Here is a 22761-nt window from a genome sequence, read left to right as displayed (position 1 = left end):
AGTACACAGAGTCTACCCTACTATGGATCAAGTCTGAAGCTGAGAGATAAAACGTTTACAGTAGAGGCAGATTCTACTCTGCCCCAATTTGCCTCTAGGACTGAATAATTCCTGATCCACAGAAAAGGGGTTTTGGAAAAATGGATAGAAGGGCATCAGGATGGAAAGACTCTTTCTTGTTTTTTTAAAATTTAGTTCCGTCTTTTTGTATGTTTTGTTGTTGTTGTTGTTTTGTTTTGTTTTCAATCAGACCCAGCGTGTTTGTCCACATTAGATAATGACACTTTTCTCAAAAAGACTCCTCTAATATTCAAGCAGCAGGATGGGTCCTGGTATCAAGACCACACAATATCCCAAGAAAACTAATTTTGACTCTAGATATTATTATAGTTATCATTAATTAGTAAGACAATAATGTCTCTAACCAACCACACTTTCCAAATCTAACCCCCTTTGGAGGTTAAGCAGAAGCAGGCTGGATCTAACCTCTACTTAGGGAGGAAACCTGCAAACAATCACTATCTGAAGGGTTTATCACAGGTCAGGGCAGCAGCTAGGCCTGTAAATGAAGGGTTGGGACAGGCTGTTCATTTGTTATTCTCCTAGAAGTGGATCATAAAGGGGATCTTGTCTGTGGTTCCCATCAGCAAAAGTCAAATTAACTCACTCACCTTGGTGGAAGGAGTTGGGAAAAGATTAAGGAGTTTGCAGAAAGGGATCAGACACACCTTTATAATTGGTTAAATCAGACCACACTTTGCCAGTTCAAGGCTAGTCCTCAGCTAGGATAAGAGTGGAAGTGGGATAAAGTAGCTTTTAGTGATTCCTGAAGAAATCCCTAACTATAAAAGGGGAAAAAAAAAAAAAAAAGAATGAAACCAACAGCTGGATCACAGCCGAGGCAGGGAGACCTTGCTTTGTCCAAAGTGACATGGAATTAGAAGTCAGTGGCAGACCCAAGGAGTTCTAGACCAAATGAGATCATCCAGCAAACCTCAGCACCATGTCTCTCCAGGACTAAGAGAGTGGCATCCAGCTCAATAAGTGTAGTCAATCTTCAACATTAAGCCAAAGTCAACTTAGCATAGTTCAATACATTTTTCCATTCTAAGGTATTTTGAGTTTTCTCCATCCCACAAACTTCTTCTCCCTTCCCAGTTTCTCTTACTGCAGGCTCTCTCTAAAGGCCCACCCTTTTCCATTCTTCACCTGGTTATCATCTCGGTCCATACTGGCATCATCTCTCTTGAGGATGAATCTCTGTTGAAATTCGGCATTCTTCTCATCTTTTATATGTTCTGAGAACCTCTGTTCAGGGCTGGGATTTGGAAAGAATTGTGAAAGATGGGAGGAAAAAAGACCCCTTTGTTAGAAAGAAGACCTCCTAGGTATAGCTCTACTACATTCCACAATCCCTATAGGGAATTTCTGAAGTCAGACATCCAAAAAGTCAAATAGATATTTTATTGAACTCCTCTGTTCTTTATACACCTATAACTTCTCTTCCTTCAAAGTTGTATGGTCCTATCAATGAAGGTGAAGAAGAGCTAGGGCCAATCTTCAAGAAACATCAGTGCCTCTAAAGCTTTGTAAAAAGAAACCAATAATATAACCGCCCATCCCCCCCGACCCCTCACAGAAGAGTCATCTTAATCCTATACCTTCTTCTTCTACCCTAGCAGGTTATCCCAGGAAAGTCTACCCACTCCATAGTTTTCTCCCTTACATTCTTGTGTTGCTGGTTTTGTTGATGATGACAGCTTTCCCAGTTTGATCGACATTGTGGTCCATTCCAAAATAGGCAGCTACCCGGTGTAATAGCATCCGGTGATATGAGGTCATCTGAGGGAACTTCTTGAACTGGTTACTGAAGGGAAACCCAGGGGGAAAAGTGAAATAAGATATATAATAGTAACAGTAGCTAACTGTAATTTTTCTTACCACTGTCTAAAGAAGAGCATTTCTTAGAAAAACAGACATATTATAAAGATGATACATATTTACTCAGTGGAAACCAAAAAGATTTCTCTCAAGAGTTTTGTAATTATTCTGATCTACCTACTATCCTAAGACTACTTCTTAAGGCCTTGGTCCCACCCACTTGGACGAAGTTTGACAAAGGAAAAAGGGAAACTTAAGAATACAAATTCCAGGATAGGGCCTAGTTGCTGAAAAAGACATTAATTCTTTCTCAATGTATGTCTATGCAACAACTTAAAAACCTCTGTTTTCATACATATACTTTTTTATAAGGTTAATTAGATATTTTTATTTAAGAATAAATAATTGGTTGACTATAATAATCACAACAATAATTAGTGTTGGCAAGGATGTGGAGAAGTTGAAACGTTCATACTTTACTGATAGGGATTTAAAATGGCACAGTGCTTCATAAAACTCTGGGAATTCCACAAAAGTTAAACTAAAATTACCATATAACCCAGCAATTCCACTCCAGATATATATTTAAAGAAATTGTAAACATGAATCCACACAAATGTTAATTGTAGCATTACTCATAATAACCAAAAAGTAAAAAAAAAAAAATTATGTATTTTGATTAACTGATGAATGGATTTAAAAAATGTGGTCTACCCATACAGTGGATTCTTTTTTTCCCCTATACATATACTTTTAATCCATTCTGATTGCTCTCTTAATTTCTTTTGTTTCCCAGTGACTAATTACTTCAAAATTCTCATTTTGAGGGAAAGATAAAAGAGAAAATTGTGTCTAAATTTCTTTCCAGTGCCCCCTCCCACCTCTAAGTGTATATTTCATACAAGTAACTTACTTGTTGTCATTAATAAATTCCAGAATCTCCTGTTCTAATTTCAGCAGCATCATTCTGTCCCTGTTTAAAAAAGATTAAAACAAAACAAAACAAAACACAGCCCTCCCATAGACATTGAAAGCAGGAATTGAAAATAACTTGTTCATTACAGAAGCTAAAGGGAGGGATATATCCAAACTCCAATGGACTGTAATGCAGAGGCTGCTGTGTCTCACTAGCCTGTACTTTGATATTATTTTTAGTTGTAGATGGACACAATATCTTTATTTATTTATTTTTATGTGGTACTGAGGATCAAACCCATTGCCTCACATGTGAGCTACAGCCCCAGCCCCCGTACTTTGATATTTTGAAAGAGAAAACCCAAGTATACATTTTTTAGACCTCCTCCTAATCATATGCTTTGCTATCCATATCAGAAAGCTAATTGTTAGCAATATATTCATATAAACACCTACTTTATACTTATAAATCTATTTATTCTACATCCCTTCTGGTTATTCAGTCTTTTAAAGCAATGATTGATGATTTAGCTTATGTACAAATCAATTATCTTTTTCTTCGTGCTTTTTAATCACTGTGCTCCCAAATCTTCATATTTCTTTGTCTCTACATTCTTTTCCACAGAATTTTTTTAACTCTTCCAAAAGCAGAAACTTCAATGTGAGGGTATTCTGAATCCCTCACAGAATATAAAACTATACTTGAGAAACACTTAGGGAGGGGATGGACATCCAAGATTCATAAGGGAAAAATTCTGGGAAGTTGCTCGGCCTCTTGCCTCCTATTCCCTTTCTCTCTTAAACCAATCATGTTATTACCTTGGGTTCTTTTTCAGTGTATTTACAAGAAATTCATGTAGGTCTATTCCAGTGGAGTCTGTATATTCTTGGCTGGAGTCTAGAAGCACAACAACAAAAGAAATTAAAGTACATGAAATTGCCTTGTATGGTACCTAATCCCAAGTAAAACCCACAACCTGACTGAGAAGATAAGAATAGGAAAGCAGAATCAAACTTTAGGGTTTTAGCATTAAATCCAGAATGACCTTGACTGGTAGCCCTCCAAAAGTCCCCTTCACAAAAGGAAAAATCTGGGCCACAGTGTTGCATCAAAATTATACTAAAATGCCACTTATCATTACTGAAAGGTAAGTGTATTTACTGAATATCCTGATTAAAATACAGTACGTTTTATTCTAGCTATAGCAAATAAATTCCAGATAAGAGCAGTCAAGACTGAATTTTGCAGAATCTAAATACAAATATGCCCAAATATTGACTATTTTTAATCCTAAGGTTGCCTTTTCTTGTCAACTATCGCTTTTACAGAATATGTCTTTTTGCTACCAGTTCAAAAGTTTAAAGCCACCTGGGTGCAGTGGTGCACACATGTAATCCCTGCAATTTAGAGGCTGAGGCTAGAGGATCACAAGTTCAAGGCCAGCCTCATCGACTTAGAGGGGCTCTAACCAACTTATTATTATTATTATTATTTAGTTATAGATGAACAAAATACTTTTATTTTGTTTATTCAGTTTTTCTTATGTGGTGCTAGGGATTGAACTCAGTGCCTCACGTGTGCTAGGCAAGTATTGTACCACTGAACCACAACCCCAGTCCCCTAAGCAACTTATTGAGACCCTGTCTCAAAACAAAAAAAATTATCTGGGCACAGTGACACATGCCTATAATCTCAGTGGCTTGGGAGACTGAGACGGGAGAATTGTGAGTTCAAAGCCAGTCTCAGCAACTGCGAGGTACTAAGCAACTCAGTGAGACCCTGTCTCTAAATAAAATACAAAATAGGGCTGGGGATGTGGCTTAGTGGTTGAGTATTCCTGAGTTTAATCCCTGGTACTAAAAAACAAACAAACAAAAAAACTCCCAAATTAAACAGGCTGGGGAGGTAACTCAGTGGTTAAGTGCCCCCCCTCCCAAAAAGGGAGCAGGTCTGCATTAAAATTTTTAAAAATATTATTCCAGCCATCCCAAACCAAAATATATATGTTATCTGGAGGGTCTGATTATCCATGTCACCATTTATTTCACAGCACAAATAAATCAGAATTGACTACACTGTCCTCCCCTGGGTAGTACCAATGCGGACAAAGTAGCTCTCTGGGAGCATGTGAGCCCTAAACCAAAGAAAGTAAGGTACCTTCCCAAGCAATCAAGTCAGCAGGACACTACAGACTACAAGTGTTTGGCTAGTAAGGCCAGTGGGTACCAGGTTTCAGGATGAGAGGAATATATACTACAGAGCCAGGCATTAAGACAGATGAGAGACAGGGAAAGTCTTCACCTCTAGAGAGCATCTTCCTTGGGACCTTTTCTTTGTTTTTGTCCTTGTCTTCCTTTTCAGAGACATCCTTTGTGGACTTTTCCTCCTCCTTGTCAGAGGGGCAACTGATATGCAATTGAATTATATCCTTAAACAAGAGGAAAAAAATAATGTATTCAAAGAGGAATAAGGATTTTAACTGTCTTGCAACTTGCTTAGAATCTCAATAGAGGCAAATTTTGGGGAGGTAGCTTTATCTTATAGAAGAGTATGTTTTGTTAAATTGCTTTAGTTTTTGTTCCACCAAGAAAGTGGAGGCCCAAGCTTTTCCTGTCAGCAGTCACACCCTACTTATAGAGCAAGAGCTCAAGTTACACCAGTTGTTCTTGACATAAAAACTGGATGGTAATGGTTCTAACCACTGGAGGAAGAATACGGGTGGGAAAACAGAATCAGCTCTGGGATCTCCTTGTTTGTATTAAAATGTATAGTCAAGACATGATGATCTATACGTCATGCACTCACCCTGCCCTATCTTATTCAATAATTTCTGGGGTTTTTTTTATATTTATTTTTAAGATTTTTTTTAGTTGTAGATGGACACAATACCTTTATTAATTTTTATGTAGTACTGGGGATTGAACCCAGTGCCTCACGTATGCTAGGCAAGCATTCTACTACTGAGCCACAATCCCAACCCCTTTGTTTTATTTTTTAAAAAGTACTTTTTTAGGCTGAGCATAGTGCGCACGCCTGTAATCCCAGTGGCTCGGGAAGCTGAGGCAGAAGGACTCCAAGTTCAAAGCCAGGCTCAGCAAAAGTGAGGCACTAAAGCAACTCAGTGAGATCCTAAAATACAAAATTGGACTGGGGACGTAGCTCAGTAGTCAAGTGTCTTTGAGTTTAATCCCTGGTACTCAGAATTTTTTTGTTGTTGTTGTTGACAGACCTTATTTTATTTATTTATATGCAGTGCTGAGAATCGAGCCCTGTGCCTCACACATGCTAGGCAAGCACTTTACCACGGAGCTACAACCCCAGCCCAATAGCTTTTGTTTTAAAGTGCCATTCCTGATTTCCAAGCTTGATGTTGATGCTGTGATTGCTACACCAAACCAAACAAATGCCATGCACTCAAAAGCTACACTTATTCTTTAAACAACCTACCTGGGTTTCTAATGGCCCATCAGCAAATGGGGTGGAGGACTCTTCACATACTGCCAGACTACGTACCAATTTCAGCTTGGAATTAGACTGAAAAACAAACAAACAAACAGCTATGTATATTTCCTTCTTTGGCTCTGTTAGCTGTTGATTCCTTACTGGTTCTTCATTGTTGTTGTTTGTTTTGATTTCTGAGTTTCCAAATAGGTCCTATTTGCCAATTCCAGGTTCAAATGAAAGGTAATTCTGCTTACAACAATAGATATGTAAAAACAAATCACAGATGGTTGGAAACCTACTTTCCTTAGCCCTCTTCTGTCTCTAGTCCAGTGCTGTAATTTCTTGACTTGAAAGTTTATTGCAAATACGTAGCAGTATAGCACTATAGAAAGACAATGGACTTGAGCCAAAAGTCCTAGTTATGACTCTTGGTTTTTGCATTTATAAGATATAAGACTCTGAGCAAATTACTTAATTTAATTGTTCTCTGTTTTTCTTCAATAAAGTCAGACTAAAAAAATACCTAAAAGGTTGTGAAAATCAGATAATATAAAGTATATAAATATACATATCATCAAATAGTGCTTAGCATACAGTAGACAATAAATGCTAAACAACTCTAAACTTGAGTAGGGAAGGGTATGAAAAGAAGTGTCTAGGAAAGAATGAAGAGAAAGACAAAGAAATTTTATAATACTTAGGATGATTTAGTGTAATAAAAAGCTAATCCACCTGGTTTTCTTCTGCTGGCTCTTGAATCTCAAAAAGATCTAAAATCCATTATGCAAATCACTGCTTTCCTAGGAATCACTGAAGCCAAAAATTATAGAGTGACTCATTAGACATCTAGCTATAAACATTTACTGAGAGTTCTTACGATAAAACTAAGGTTTGCAGTGAATACCAAAGCAAAAACAGTGTGTGTACTCCAGGTAGGGGAGTACCAGAAAAGAATTTGTGAGTCTGAGGAATAACCTCAAGCTAATTCTGCTGTTAACTACTGAATGTCCTTGTTCAGTTTACTTAAATTCTATAGCTCAAGTTTCCTCATTGCAAAATGGAAATAATAACTGTCTTATTTATGTCAAAAAATCTTGGCAGACCTAAAACAGCAGTGAATATCCTCTGTTCTAAACATTAACATCATGGCCTTCCTTGTAATTAGGCCATGTGATGCATGAGGTAGTGCTACTTATCAAATTTCTTGACGTTCTTCAAACCCAAACCACAAACTGGCTGGGCTACTCCCAAATTTTCTACCTTTAGTTTTCTAGAGGAAGCGGGTGGGCACCTCTGATGACAATCTTCCCACTACAAGGAAGGTCTAATATTCTATTATTCCCCAGCTAAATTAAAAAAGCTATCAGATAATAATATAGTCTTTCCTGATAACTCTGCTTAAAATAATCTATGATGTGTTGATTTTATCATACAATGATTAAAAACAAAATCCTCTTCTCTGTCCCAATGTAAAAAGTAAAACATTAAAAAAAAAAAAAAAAGTCTGTATTTTTGGATATCTGAAAATGTTGAGTCATTTCTACTAATTGGGGCAGGATTTATGTTAAGAAAAATTCAAATGGAGGGGAAAAATGTGAAAGTGAATTTCAAAACTCACACAAACAGCCAATCTCCTAAAGAAGTCAGAGTGAGCAGACAAACTGGCATTTTAGCACAACCAGTACCAAATTCTCCCAGGCTCTGCAGAAGGCTCCAGCTGGGTGTCCTTTCAGGCATCAGAAATAGATTATGACTGAATTAGAGGTAATGGAGAAAAATGAAGAAGACCTTCCACTAGGAAATATATGTGTGTGTGTGTGAATGCAACTGTGTGTATGATGCAAATTCATAATTAGGGTAGAAAGTGCAAACAAGAAAACTTGGCCAACATATAATCTGAATAAACTAGAGGTTGATGATATATCTATCTGTGAGATGTATTACTAATAATATTAGAAAATAAGCAATGAGGAAGAAGTCTTACCTTGGCTCTTTTCCTGGCATGACCATGGTTGGATGTCCGCCTCTGTTAAAAGGGAATTGGAAAATATTAAAGATGGGGAAAATCAATACTGAAGTTAGAAGCAATATATGCTTATAGCATAAAAGCACTAACTATAAAAACTATTATAACAATTGCCAAATTTTGATGAAAATCAAAATCCTTGGTGTCACTCTACTCCAACTGCAGCAACTGTGACATGAAGGGCCTTCAGATCATTCAAACCAGTCAAATCATCATTTACCATAACTGACTTCATACCAGTCAAATCACCATTTACCATGAAGATAAAGAAAAGGAACAATTGATTTGCTGGCCTTTTTCACAGACTGAAAATACTTTTGGACAAACCATGGAATTCTCTCCTGATTAAAATGCTTCTGAAAATGTTACTATCACAGCATGAAATATTTTTTTACTCCAAATTTGCATACAGAAGCCTATTTAATTTATAATGGATATAAAATGTGGTCCTTTAACTATGATTTATAATAACATCCTTATGAGACAGATATTGGAACATCAGAGTTCCAACTTGAGATACCCAAAATACCTGTCTCTATAAATCACTGCAAAAATGGAATGAAAAGTCTTCTTCCCATAGGCCTCCATACTTGAAAATTCTCCCAGTTTTAAGCTCCTGGTGGTGAATCTCATAGCTAGCTTGTCTGGGTCAGAGATATGAGAGGGGAGAGGATAAAAAGGAAGAGGCATGGAAGAAAGGGATAAGATCTCCCAAGCAAAGGGAAGAAAGAGTGGGTAAGGAACAGGGTAGAAGCCACGTAAGATGAAGGATGAGGCTTGAGGTAGGAGGAGGGAACAGCCAATAAACTTACAGGATTTCTAAACATCTGAGATATCAAAATGTGTATGATTAGGGTATAAAGTGCAAGCAAGAAAACTCTTGCCTATACATAATTTGCATAGATATTTGTTCTAAATATTACCCCACCCTTTTGGGGAAGGGGTTGGAATGTCCAACTGAGGCTGTAGGGTGGGGAAGGGGAAATAAGTCAGAGGCAGAATACCAGCATGGTCTTGGGTAGGTGAGGATTTTTCTTTCCTTGGTCCTCTTCACTAGTTAGCAAACAACACTGCCACAATGCAAAATGGAGAACTGGGAAGGTAGATGGAAAGAGTAAGAAATGATGGAGCTGGTCAATGCCAAGACCTGTTACAGCAAGGGAAGATTCACAGTCCAGAAATATGAAGCAGCATTTATCACTACTTTTTCAAATAAATAATACATATACACATCACAAACATTTAAAAGGCATAATGGAGTTATATAATGAACAGTAAATCTTTTACATCTGTCCCCCTGACAGCTGGTTCCCTCCTAAAGGATTAACCAGTATTGAAATTCTTTTAGATCCACCCAGAGACATTTTTTATGCATATGTAAGTTTATTGTACTCGTGTACACAGGTTTTTTTAAAAACCATGTACACACTATTATTGTACACATTACTCTCTAAACTTTGCTGTTAAACTTTTTTCTTTTTTTCATTTTTTTTTTAAACGGATAGCATAGTGCAGAAGATCTACTCTGTCTTTCTTAATTGCTATACAGTATTTCACTGTATGGCTATAACATAACTAATTTTACCAGTCCTTAAATTGTACCATTTAGGACATTTATGATCTTTTGCTAATATAAACAACCACATCATTAAGTTTATCTATAAACAGTATATCTGTAATCCACTAACATTTTTATAAAGTATTGCTAAATTAACTTCAAAGTATTGTATAAATTTATACCGATACTAACGATATATGGATCTGCTTATTTCCCAGAATGGGTAATTTTCATTAAACAGCCAAAGACATACTAAAAGCCTAACATGTAGCAGGTACTATGCTTGCTACCAGAGGATATGGAGATAAAAGACAAACCTTTTCAAAGGAACTCATAATCCTGTTGGAGAAGACAGATAGACAATTACAGTATAGTACATTAAGTGTGTTACAGAGGTACTCACAAAGTTTGACAGAAGCACATAATGAAGTCATCTAACTCAGACCTAGCAACATATAAGTTCATATATTAACAAGTATTGAGTGCCTGTAAGGCACTGTTAGAACTTAGGAATATAACCATAAGCCTAAATGACTAAAACCTCGGCTTAACGGAGCTTATAATTCAGTGAGGAAGACAAGACATTAATAATAAGAATTATATAATATAAACCTTCAGTGGGTGAGTAAGGTTGTCAAGGAGGACCTCTTGAAAAAAAGACATCTCTGGATTGAGTTTTGAGAGGTAAATAGGTATTAGATGTTGGAAGAGGGTTCAGGAGTTGAAGGAGCTCAGGGAAAGAACATTAAGGAGGGGATACTGGGAAGAGAAGGCATATACAAAAGCAAGTTTTCCCCAAACTTCAGCTTCCTTTTATAAGGGACCGAGGAATCAAATCATACTAAAACATAGAATGCCAGAGGTGATGGTTGGCAGGTAAGGGACTAGGTCACAATTTACCATGCTGGGAAATCTGGGACCTAGCCTATGGCAATAAGACACACAGAAAACTTGAAGAGAATTTAAAATTTCAGTTTCTTATTTCATGACCATCTTTCTAAAGCAGCATGGTAGATCAATCAGAGGGATTACAAGTTTCAAGTCAGAAAGCCCAACAAGGAGGGCACACCAAGCTGGTTATTTATAGGATATACCTAAATTCAATATGTGTTACCTGAAGTCTTGCCCATTATAAACAGAATTTCAGAACCTGAATTTTGCAGCACTGTATCCATGCAAAAGATACTGTGAGTTCCAACTGCTGATTCCCAAAATATATCTCACAATATTAGTAATGCAGTCCCCTTTCCTCAAAAATTTTCAGCTCTACCTCAAAACAGACTTCCTTGACAGCACCAGTTAGATTCTTGGGGAGACTTTCAGGGTACAAGCAGAAGGAATACAGGAGGAGCAGAATTTTTAGTGCTGCTGAAGGGGTTTGGGTTCTGTTGGGAAATGGTAGAGAGGAGGGGGCTTCCTAAGGGACTCCTCCATAAGATACACTGTGGCACACAAGATTAAAAATTTTGCAAAAGAAACAAACTCCAGTAGATGGCAGCAGCCTCTCCACCTGCTTTAGTTAGAGGCAGCAAAAGAAATCAAATTAGAAAGGTGGCAGATCCTTTTGATCCCCATTTATGACTGTTTTTATATGCAGGTGAAGACATTTTTACAGTAAACAGGTGCTCATAAAGAATATAAAACCAACAGATGTCCTTTCTTTACTGCCTATTTTCAAAAAGTGCATACAACTGGAGTTCAGAACATCATTCATAAGAGTCTCCTCAGAATAGAATAAGTTGTACTAAAAGTTCATTTAATTGTTATCTTCCATGTAATATGACAGTACATAATTAAATATTCATTTATATGTCCTGAGTATTTAAAATTCATTATTGATATTGGTGGAGGCTGGAAGTAAAGTTGAACAGTGGCAAATTGTCTACACAAACTTTGGGAGGATGGGTGGGGAATAACAAGTCACATGTAAAAGGTAATGGAGAGAAAAGCTGCCAGGATGGAGATCTGGCAAGTTTTAAGCAGAAAGACAGTAAGAAAATAGGTAGACTTAGAGAACAAAATATCTCAGAGAGCTGTCTGATTTTAATTCATCCCTTTATGTTGTAGCTGTTTTCATCTTTAAAGAGGACAAGGCTAGGTCAATTAAGTTGTCTTGAAAAATTATGTTTCAAATTTCCAGACACTCCAAAATGCTATTGCTCCTGCTAGAGTTAATGTTCTATCTCCTAGGCTTATAACAAAGGCCAATCTCAGGCTTGGGCATCAATGAAAGGATTTAGAGATTAGTCTTGAATTATGGAAGAAACCAGCAGTGACCATAGATGGAGAGGAGAGCTGTAATAGATAGGGTAGAGGAGGCTCAGAATCCAGTTAGCTGGATACCAAAAAAGAACACTGGAAGAAGCTTGGCCAACTATCTACTACGTGTAATTCTGCATTGAATATGGATTTGGATGAAAAACGTAAGAACCAAAGGATGAAATTTCTCTCACTTATTCACCAAGTGGCAAGTTCAGAGACTATTTCTGACCCAGAAAATGCTGACTGTTTTAACACAGCCAGGATATGAATTTAATACTGTGTGTGAAGACAAGCAGCTCTAGTTTTAAGAATTTATTCTATGAGCCATGTTATGACTTGTTAAATATGTCTGTATACAGTTTATTTTAAAAAAATTTTTATATATATTTTTAGTTGTTGATAGACCTTTTTTATTCATTTATTTATATGCGGTGCTGCGAATCGAACCCAGTGTCTCATACATGCTAGGCAAGCGCTCTACCACTGAGCTACAACCCCAGGCCACAGTTTATTTTTTGATAGTTAAAAAATATAAAAATGCAGCAAATGTAGCAAGAACTACTGAATGTATTAGGGATTTCATTTTGTCCTTTCTTTTTTTCTCTCTTTCTCTTTTTCTCCCTTTCTCCCTTTCTTTTGGGGATTGAACCCTGGGGCACTTTACCACTGAACTACATACCCAGTCCATTTTTTATTTTGAGACAGGGTCTCATTAAGTTGCTTAGCACCTTGGTAAGATGTTGTGGCGGGCCTCAAACTTGCAAGTCTCCTGATGACAGGAACATGCAACTGAGCCCATCAGGGAGATGTTTCTTTTCTATTTTCTTTTTAAGTATTGGGGATTGAACCTGTGGGCACTTTACCACTGAACTTCATCCCCAGCCCTTTTTATTTTGAGACAGGGTCTCACTAAGTTGCTTAGGGCCTTGCCAAGTTGCTAAGGCTGGCTTTGAACTTGCAATCCTCCTGTCTCAATGGCCCCAGTCACTGGGATTACAGGTGTGCACCACCATGCCTAGCAGGGAGAGATTTCTTGAGAGAACAAGTCCCTGCCCCAACATAAAGTACCCCCCTCTCTGTATAGGGATTAATTAAAGGGTAATTCACCACTGAGCTACATCTCCAGCCCTTCTTATTTCTGAGATAGCAGGGTCTTGATAAATTGCTGACGTTAGCCTCAAATTTGAGATTTTCCTGCCTTGGCCTCCCCAGTAGCTGAGATTACTGGCATATACCACTGTGCCTGGCTTCAGGCTGGGATTCTTAAGGAGCATCAAGTGATGATATTGGTGACTAGATTCTTACAGATTCTCACTTCTATTCAAATATTAAAGAGAGTGTATACAATGCTTCTAATCCTTACCTGTGTCTCCTGACGCAAACTGGTATCTTCACCTTCTTTCTCAACTTCTTCTTTACTTGGAGTCTTAGATATAAACTTGTTTTTGCTTACAGATTCTTCCACCAGTTTTTTTTCTGATTCTTTCATTATTTCCAGGGTCTCTTGACTAGTGTTACTGTCAGACATGTTCTTCAACAGAACACAGTAGCCTCTATGGACTCCTAAAGAAACATCAAAGGTATTAAACAGGAGGTGCGTCTCTATATTTAACATACATCTAAGACTTGTATTTCTCATGTGTGTATACACATATATATTTTTATAAATATATACATATATTTATAATTAGAATATATTTATAAATACATACATATACACACATATGTGTTTGTGTGTCTGTGTGTGACACACACACACACACATATATACACATATATATATGTGTGTGTATATACACACACACACACATATATATATATATATATATATATCCCCAGTAGTCTCCCTATAACCCAGAAAGGAGTCCTTTGATAAATGCTGCTCTGGATTAATTTTTTTTCTAAATTTATTAAGGTAAAACTGACTTAATAATAAGCTGATTGATTTAAAATGTACAATTTGATGAGTTATATATAAACACCTGTGAAACTACCGCTATATTTGAAATAGTATATCCATCACGGCCAACTTTCCTCATGCTCCTTCATAATCTCTCCTTTCTTCTCACCACATCTGGCGAACCACTGATCTGTTTTCTGTCACTATAGACTAATCTGAATTTTCAAGATTTTTTGGGGGGAGGAGGCAGGGAGAGAACTTGAACAAAGGGTCTCGCCACACTCTCTTATCACTGATGAACACGCCAGCCCCATGCATTTTCTAGAATTTTATATAAATGGAATCATACAATGTCTAAACTTTTTGACTCAGCATAATTATTTTGAAGTTTACCAGCATTAAGTTCTAAAGCAAATTAGTAGAAATCCTCTTAGCATTTCATTTGTCCTCCCTTGTTCCCTATAGAAGTTTGCTTACATTTTCAGCTCAATCACTGAAGTCACTAGATTCTCCAGAAAGAATAAAAATATATCATAAAGCTCCATTCACCACTAGAGAGAAACACTTTCCCAAGGGAGGGCTTTCATAGCTACCATAAACCACAACATTGTCACCAACTTCAAGCTACTCCCCATTAAAAAAAGCAACAAAAACAGACAGTGGTTACAAGATCTTAAATTCTTTATCTTAAGCAAGCTAAAAAAGCAAAGAAGAGAACTTTGTAGCTATTTGTCCTTCAGAAAGATTGGGTCTCTTCCTGAAGGAGAGTAGTATTTTCATTTCTATCTGTTATTTGGGTTCAGTCACTCTACCATCTCCCAATAATACAGAGTTATCTACCATGCAGGAGTGGCCACTCTTTATCATTTTCACTACTTGGGAAATGCTGTAATGAAGCCAGTGGTTCTCTAAACATACACTAAGAAACAGAAGTTGATGTTCTATACATGCTTTCATAGATGCACGTCTTCAACTGGTAAAATCAAATATGCTTAGTTACAACAAGAGGTTTGGTAGAAGTTTCTCCTTACATAGGTTACTGACTATACTTTAATCTTAAATAGTTCTTTCCCTCCTTTAAGATAAAACAGTAAACCCTCCCAGATGTCATATGTATTCTAGTATGGCTCTAGAAACAGCAATACTTCAAAAAAACTGTCATACCAGACATATTTCTGACCTTCAAATAAGTTTAAAGGTTAAGACTTCCCTTAAGAAACACAGATAGCCTCATCCAACACAAGTAAGACAGTCTGCAAGATTACTATTTTGTCCACCTTGTGGCAGCTCCTGAGAAGCTGTTTGGAGTCTTAAGTTTGCATAGGTTTAGAAAACTTCTCTTTAAATGGAGCAAAGAGTCATTCATGCAACATAAAGTAATAAAGCTGAATTTAAAGATAAGAAATATTGGAAGAAACTGACTAAAAAAAAAAAATGGCTCATGCCAGGTACAGTAGTGCACACCTGTAATTGCAGCAACTTGGGAGAAGGAGGCAGGAGATTGAAAAGTTCAAGGCCAACCTAGGCAGCTTAGCAAGACCCTATCTCAAAATAAATAAAAAAAAAGAGCTGGAATATAGCTTAGTGGTAGAACACCTCTGGATTCAATCCCCAGTACCAAAATGAAAAAAGAAAAGAAAAAGAAAACATTTCGTAGAACGGTATGCTCTTATAGTCCCAGCACTAAGAGGCTGAGGGGGAGAATCACCTGAGCCTAGGAGTTTAAGACTAGTCTAGGCAACATAGCAAGAGCCTGTCTCAAAAAAAAAAAAAAAAAAAAAGGCAAGAAAAGAGAGAGAGAGAAAGAGGTCAATATTAATTAATTCAACAGCTATAGGCATCTAAAAAGTTATAAACTATAGCTTTTTTTGATTATTGGTTGTACAGTGGACTTTGTTTATGCACATATGTATGGATGATGAATGGGTTTATTTACTACCATCCTCCTATCCTAAAAGATAAATCATGCCACAATTCTCTTTAGTTTGGAATACTAGTAAAACTCAGCATACGCCTTGCCACCTTTAGAGCTAGGAAACATTGGTAAAGATAACAATTAGAACTCTTAGATATGACCTCATGCAATCTCCCCCTATTCTACAAAGAAGAGCTCTTTTCTGCAACTTCCTGAGAGGCCTAATAACCTCTCCTAGAAAACTCTTGGGTCAGAATCATGTTTCTATTTCTGAAATAGTCCCATCTGTTATATAGTTGCTCCCTTCAGTAAGTTATCAGCTGCTTCAATCTTGATCCTAAATCAGTTTTTTTAAATCTCACAAATTAAGTTTACTTTTTTTATACCACATGATAGACCCTCAACATTTTTCCTTTCCAGGTTTAAATTAGCCTCAAACAAATTTCTCTGTTAGAAAAAGAAGGTTATATGGAAAAATGTAAAGCAGCTAACTACTTCTTTTTCTAGGATGGAACTAAATACAAAATCAGAATGACAACTTTGTAGCTCTTCTTCACCTGTTGGCCAGGAAGGGATCATTACATGAACACTAGAAATAATTTTGGTGTCCAAGCACTATTTCTCAGCCAAAAAAACTAGGAAAGCAAATAGATAAATGATAAATGATCTTTCACAACAGCCGCCTGTGGAATATGGTTACATATTCAAACTCAAGTTTTAAGGATCCATATAGTTTCCTTCATTCGTTGAAGATATAGGAAAATTTGAGTTTTAGATTCTTTTTCTTTCTTTTTTGGTACTGAGGATTAAACCCAAAGGCCCTCTACCCCTGAGCTCTATTCCCAGTCCATTTTATTTTATTTTGTGATAGGTCTAAATTGCTGAGGCTGGCCTGGAACTTGTGATCCACTTGCCTCAGCCTAGCAAGTTGTTAAGATTACAGTTGTGCATCACCACACCTGGCTACATAGCTACATCCTCACCCTCACTCTTTTTTATTTTTTACTGCGACAAGGTCTCACTATGTTGCTGAGGCTGCACTTGAATTTATTTATTTATTTAAAATTTTTTTGGGTAGTTGTAGATGGACTGAAACCTTTATTTATTTATTTAAAAAAATTTTAAGTTGTTGATGGATCTTTATTTTATTTATTTTTATGTGGTGCTGAGGATCGAACCCAGAGCCTCACACATTCTAGGCAAGCACTTTGTCACTGAGCTATAGTGCCAGCCCCTGGCCTTGAATTTATAATCCTCCTTTCTCAGCCTCCCAAGTTGCTGGGATTACAAGTGTGCACCACTGCACCCAACCTAGCTCCACATTTCTTTTGGTGTTTGCCTTCTTCTGTGGACACATGATCAGGGAAGGTGACCTTACCCTAGAGCCTTGGGGGACAAAGCTTAATTATATGAACCAATTATGATAATTCTGTTCCCTTTTTGTGGCTGGTTTTAGAAGGAACAAGTGACTCAATCATCACTAGTGAGACATGAGGGGACTTTGCTGGGTGGGCGGCTTCAAGGAAAAGCTTCCTAGAAAGGCTTCCCACTATATTTAAAGTTTTTTTTTTTTTTAAAAAAAAAAGCATCCTCTGCTGAAGGTGATCTTGGGTGCAAATGATGCTGGGACTGTGGCAGCTGCCAACAAATGGGGGATGAGAAAGCAGAAGAAATAAGCCTACATATTTTTGTTTTGTTTTTGTAGATGGAGCATGCCTATATTTTACTTATTTTTACGTGGTATTAAGGAATGAACCCAGTGCCTCAAATGTGCTAGGCAAGCGCTCTGCCACTGACCTCCAGCTCCAGCTCCAAGCCTACATTCTTAATTCTATGATGCAGACACTAAATTAGTCGACCCAGATCCTTCCTATCTCTGGACCTCTTGATATATGAGGTGATAAATCTTATCATTTAAGCTATTATTTTTTAAGCTGAGTTTATTATCTCAGCACCCTGAGTGATAGTCACAAAAGATGTATTAACAGAGTGGACTATCTAAAAAGACAGGGAAGAATAGTTTTATAAATAGAAGTATCTGACAGGGAGAGAGAGAATATTGATGATGATGATAATAATAATAATAATAATAATAATAATAATAATAATAATCAGCTAAAACTTGATTGCTCACATTGTACCAACCACTATCCTAAAGTACTTTAAGCATCTCATTATTATCAGCATCACAATTTTATAAATAAACCAAGGCACAGAAAGTAAATAATTTGCTTAAGGTCATACAACTGGTATATCCCAGAGACAAAACTCAAACCCAGGAAATATGACTTGCTTTGGTACTTGCTTTCTCTCACTAATGGATTAGATGGTCAAAGACCAGAGAGGAAGATGAAAAGTCCACTGAAGATACAAAAGGAACCATGGGATATCATAATTGGAAGGGTACTTAGAAGTTTTCTCATTTAACTCCAGCATTCCTCAGCCACAGTCTTTCATAACTAGGTTCTTGAATCATTACTAACTCTGAAAAATGGTTGTCTTGGACCTGTTTGTATACCTCCAGTAAATGGAGTTTTCACCTCCAGAAATCAATAATTCCTTTTAGGAATACTCTGTAAAAAGGCAAAAATTCATCTCCATATTATTTGTTCCCACTGGCCCCAGTTTAGCTTTCCGTGCCAGTTTTAAGAACATGCTTAATATTGCCCCCAGGTCAGTTCTCACAAAAGACAAACTTATCTTATTCTTTCTTTAAATATTCCCCACTTAAGTCAGTCAGGTCTTCAAATCATTTTAAGTTTCTTCACCATTTTGCCTCTAGGATAAAAGAAATTGTCATAACGTACACAGCAGCTAACAATACTACTATTCCAAAGCTGTGATGTATTCAAAGATACACTAACTATAAAACCATTATTTCTAGACTCAGGCTCTCTTTTGCTCTCAAAAATAACATTTAATACACACACACACACACACACACACACACACACACACACACACTTTTAACGATGCTGGGAATTGAACCCAGGATCGTACACATACAAGGCAAGTACTCTCTACCACTGAGCAACAGTCCCAATCCCAGTCCCAGACCTGCAATCCTATGCAGAAGAATTTCCTTATTCTTGAGGCATAAGCATTCCTAGAAACAAAAAAGTTTTCTAGGCCAAAAAAGTGAAAGTTGCAGCTGAGGGACAAGACAATTTATTAACTAAAAAAGCCTTAAAAAGCAAGAACAGGGCTGGGGCTACGGCTCAACGGTAGAGCGCTCGTCTAGCATTGTGAGGCCCTGGGTTCGATCCTCAAGCACCACATAAAAATAAATAAAAGTATTGTGTTTAACTACTTCTAAAAAATAAATTTTAAAAAATGTTTAAAAAAAAAAAGCAAGAACAAAGCCAGAAAGTTAAAAGAGAAATAATTTCCACTTTTGATGGTTTATTTAGTATAGAGAGGAAATTCAGGGCTTGGGAAGTTGTTTTGTTTTTGGTGTCAAAGAAGTAGATAGGAACTATTTTATGTCTAACTTTGACTAGAACAAAGCAAAGACATTACGCTCCCAAGAAGGCCTTAGATGAGCCCTTTCCTACAACCTATTTGTGTACACTGTATACAGCATCCAGGCAAAAACACAATATCTAAGACAGAATATCTCCTGAGGACATTCAGTAGCTCAAAGGAGCACACAGGGGACTATTATATATGGGGGGCCAGCACGGGGAGTGAGGTAATAGGATGATACAGGGGAAGATGATTGGGAACCAAGATTCAGCAATTTCTTTCAGGGAAAATACTGCATATTCCCCATAATTTTTCTGACTGCCAAGGTAAGTACCTTTCATGACACAGTGATATTGTATATCCTTCCATCAACTCTACAAACAACTTTCTAGGCAATAGGCTAAAGGAATACATTATATAGGGGATACTTAGAGAAGGAATGTTTAATTTTCTCCCTTTTAATCTATGGCCAAGAAGAGGAAATGTAAGCAAAAAGACAATATGTAGGTACTAAAAATTCTGACTTACCCTGTGACAAATTCCCTATAAAGCTCTCTAGTCCTTTACTAATTCATATATCAAGAAAATATTACTCCAAATTGATACTCACATTTTAAAAAATTATTTAAAATTTAGGGGCCAAAAAGAATGGATAAAAAATTGTGATATATTTTATATAATGGAATACTATTCAATAATTTTAAAAAGAATGAATTACTTGTGTACTGATACATACAAAAATATGAACAGACCTCAAAACTATTATGATAAATTAAAGTAAGTAGCCCCACTCCCATAAACAATTAGTGCAAGAACAAGAAAAACTAACTACAGTGACTGAAATCAGAAAGTGGTTGCTTAGGGTTTGGAAAGAAAAAGGACCTGTCAAGAGTGATGGAAATATTCTTATTTGTGGCAGTGATTTCATGGATATATAGAATACAACTGTCAAGACTCATTCACCGAAGATTTAAGATCTATACATTTTATTATGTTATTTAACTCCACTAAAAAAAAAAGCCCCTGAGAATTAAGCAGCAGGGACTAAACAGCCATAGAGTTAAAATGGATGGCCAGCTATAATCCCAGTGGCTCAGGAGGCTGAGACAGGAGGATCCAAAGTTCAAAGCCTTAGCAACTTAGTAAGGCCCTAAGAACTTAGTAAGACCCTGTCTCAAAATAAAAAATAAAAAGGGCTGGAGATGTGGCTCAGTGCTAAAATGCCCCTGGGTTCAATCCCTGGTACCAAAAAAAAAAAAAAGCCAGGTATGTTGTTGTACACCTATAATCCCAGCTACCGCTATACTGCTATGGCTGAGGAATGAGGATCACAAGTTTGAGGTCAACCTGGGGAACACAGTGAAACCCTGTCTCAAAAAATATATATGAAGGGGCTGGGGATGTGGCTCAAACGGTAGCACGCTCGCCTGGCATGCGTGCGGCCCGGGTTCAATCCTCAGCACCACATACAAAGAAAGATGTTGTGTCTGCCGAAAACTAAAAAAAATAAATATTAAAAAAAATTTTCTCCCTCTCTCTCTCTCACTCTCTCTTTAAAAAAAAAAAAAAAAAAAAAAAAAATATATATATATATATATATATATATATATATATATATATAGACAAAATTCTTGGGTTGAGGATACAGGTCAGGGTAGAATGCTCGCCTAACAAGAGCAAGGTCCTGGGTCTGATCTCCAGAACCAATACCAATCCCACTACCACCACCAACAACAACAACAAAAAAGGCAGAGGGTAGATTATAAACAACCAAACTAAAATGTTTAGGTGCTCATGAATCACAAGACTTTTCTTATGTTTTCTGACACTGGAGCTAGGAAAAAAGGAAAAGGTGCTAATATTTGCTGAGCAAGAATATGTACACCTCAACTCATATCTACCAAGATAAGCAATTTGGATCAAGGTCATTCCACTCCTACATAGACAAACCAGACCCCTGGTGCTATCTGATTCCACAGTCTATATTATTTCTATCACTTTGATTTTTTTCTTTTTATTACTTCTATACATTATTTCATCCTAACATAACTGGGTTTTTTTTGGAGGTGGGGTGGTACTGGGGATTGAACTCAGGGGTTCTTTACCAATGAACTTTATCCCCAGCCCTTTTTATTTTGACAGGGTGTTGCTAAGTTGCTTAGGGCCTGATTAGGTTGCTGAGGCTAGCCTCGAACTTACAAACCTCCTGTCTCAGCCTTCTGAGTCACTGAGATTACAAGTGTGTGGATGAGTGCCATTACACCCAGCTTATCCTAAAATAACTTTTTAAAAAAATAACTATTTATTAGGATATTTTTCAGTTGAAGAAATCAAAGCTCAGAGGAATTAAATAACTTTCCCAAATAAACAGAAGAAGGGCAAAGGCAAGATACCAATTTGCTATTTTGACCTCAAAGCCAAGTTGTAGGTGTTCCAAGATGGCTGACCATCTAGGGTATGGAATATGGCATGGGAAGGGTACCTAGATCTAAGGCCTTTTTTCAGAGACTATCAATAAAGACCAGATTTGGGGATTCGAAAATTAGGTTTATAAACTCTCCCATTTTTCCCTTCAACCTGACTCCACCCCTTTTAACTTTGAATTTTTTCATTTATAGAGAAGGAATTACTTGATCTTCTCAAGGTATAAAGTTTTATCTCCATTTTATTAAAAAAAAAAATCTAACAAGCCAGGCACATTGGTGTATGCTTGTAATCTCAGGAGTTTGGGAGGCGGAGGCAGGAGGATTACAAATTTAAAGTCAGCCTCAGCAATTTAGCAAGGCCCTAAGTACTTAGCAAGACCCTGTCTCTAAGTACAATATTAAAAAAAGGGCTGGGGATGTAGCTCAGTGGTTAAGTACCCCTAAGTTCAATCCCTTGTACCCCCCCCCAAAAAAAAGTATAGTTAAGCAATATTTATTTGTTATTAACAAATAAATATTAAGTGACATATTACTATGGGTAAGACCATATAATATGTTTAAGGGGCCAGGATTCAGGTCTTCCTGGTTTAAAATTCTATTTTTTTCCCACTACAGTGTCAAAATAAAGGACAAAACAGCAGCATAATAACTGCAAGCCTGAAGAGGTAAACATCTAACAGTACTTGGAAGGATGGAAAGGAAGGACCTAGTGAGATATAAATGAGATATAAGTCTGTCCCCTTTTTTTTTTTTGACACCAGGGATTGAACCCAGGGACACATAACTACTGAGCCACATCCCTGGTCCTTTTTTATTTTTTATTTTGAAATAGGGTTTCACTAAGTTGCTTAGGGCCTTGCCCATACTGACTCTGAACATAGAATACTCCTGCCTCAGTCTCCTAAACTGCTGGGATTACAGGCATGTGCCACTCACTGCACCCAGCTTCTTCCTTAAGAAAGAAAACA

At 37.0% G+C, this 22761-nt stretch overlaps 1 protein-coding gene across 14 annotated transcripts in view; it reads right to left on the bottom strand.

Moving 5' to 3' along the window:
* The window catches only part of R3hdm2 (R3H domain containing 2), a 149792-nt gene that overhangs the window by 33201 nt on the left and 93830 nt on the right, over positions 1–22761 (bottom strand). For 13 of the 14 annotated variants that reach the window (XM_071609733.1, XM_071609734.1, XM_071609731.1 and 10 more), the window contains 8 exons: positions 13451–13650; positions 8226–8267; positions 6245–6331; positions 5099–5225; positions 3616–3694; positions 2795–2854; positions 1727–1867; positions 1210–1318 (listed from right to left, as the gene is read on the bottom strand). In XM_071609733.1, the coding sequence (XP_071465834.1) occupies positions 1210–1318; positions 1727–1867; positions 2795–2854; positions 3616–3694; positions 5099–5225; positions 6245–6331; positions 8226–8267; positions 13451–13615 (810 nt within the window). In that variant the 5' untranslated portion in view covers positions 13616–13650. Of the gene's footprint in view, positions 1–1209; positions 1319–1726; positions 1868–2794; positions 2855–3615; positions 3695–5098; positions 5226–6244; positions 6332–8225; positions 8268–9271; positions 9329–13450; positions 13651–22761 lie in introns of those variants that run through there. The other variant, XM_071609740.1, reaches the window with a different exon arrangement.

The sequence above is a fragment of the Marmota flaviventris genome, chromosome 3 (genome assembly GCF_047511675.1).
Source record: "Marmota flaviventris isolate mMarFla1 chromosome 3, mMarFla1.hap1, whole genome shotgun sequence".
Classification (NCBI taxonomy): domain Eukaryota; kingdom Metazoa; phylum Chordata; class Mammalia; order Rodentia; family Sciuridae; genus Marmota; species Marmota flaviventris.
Note: the sequence above shows the minus strand (reverse complement) of the source record. Positions and strands in the feature narration are given on the sequence as shown.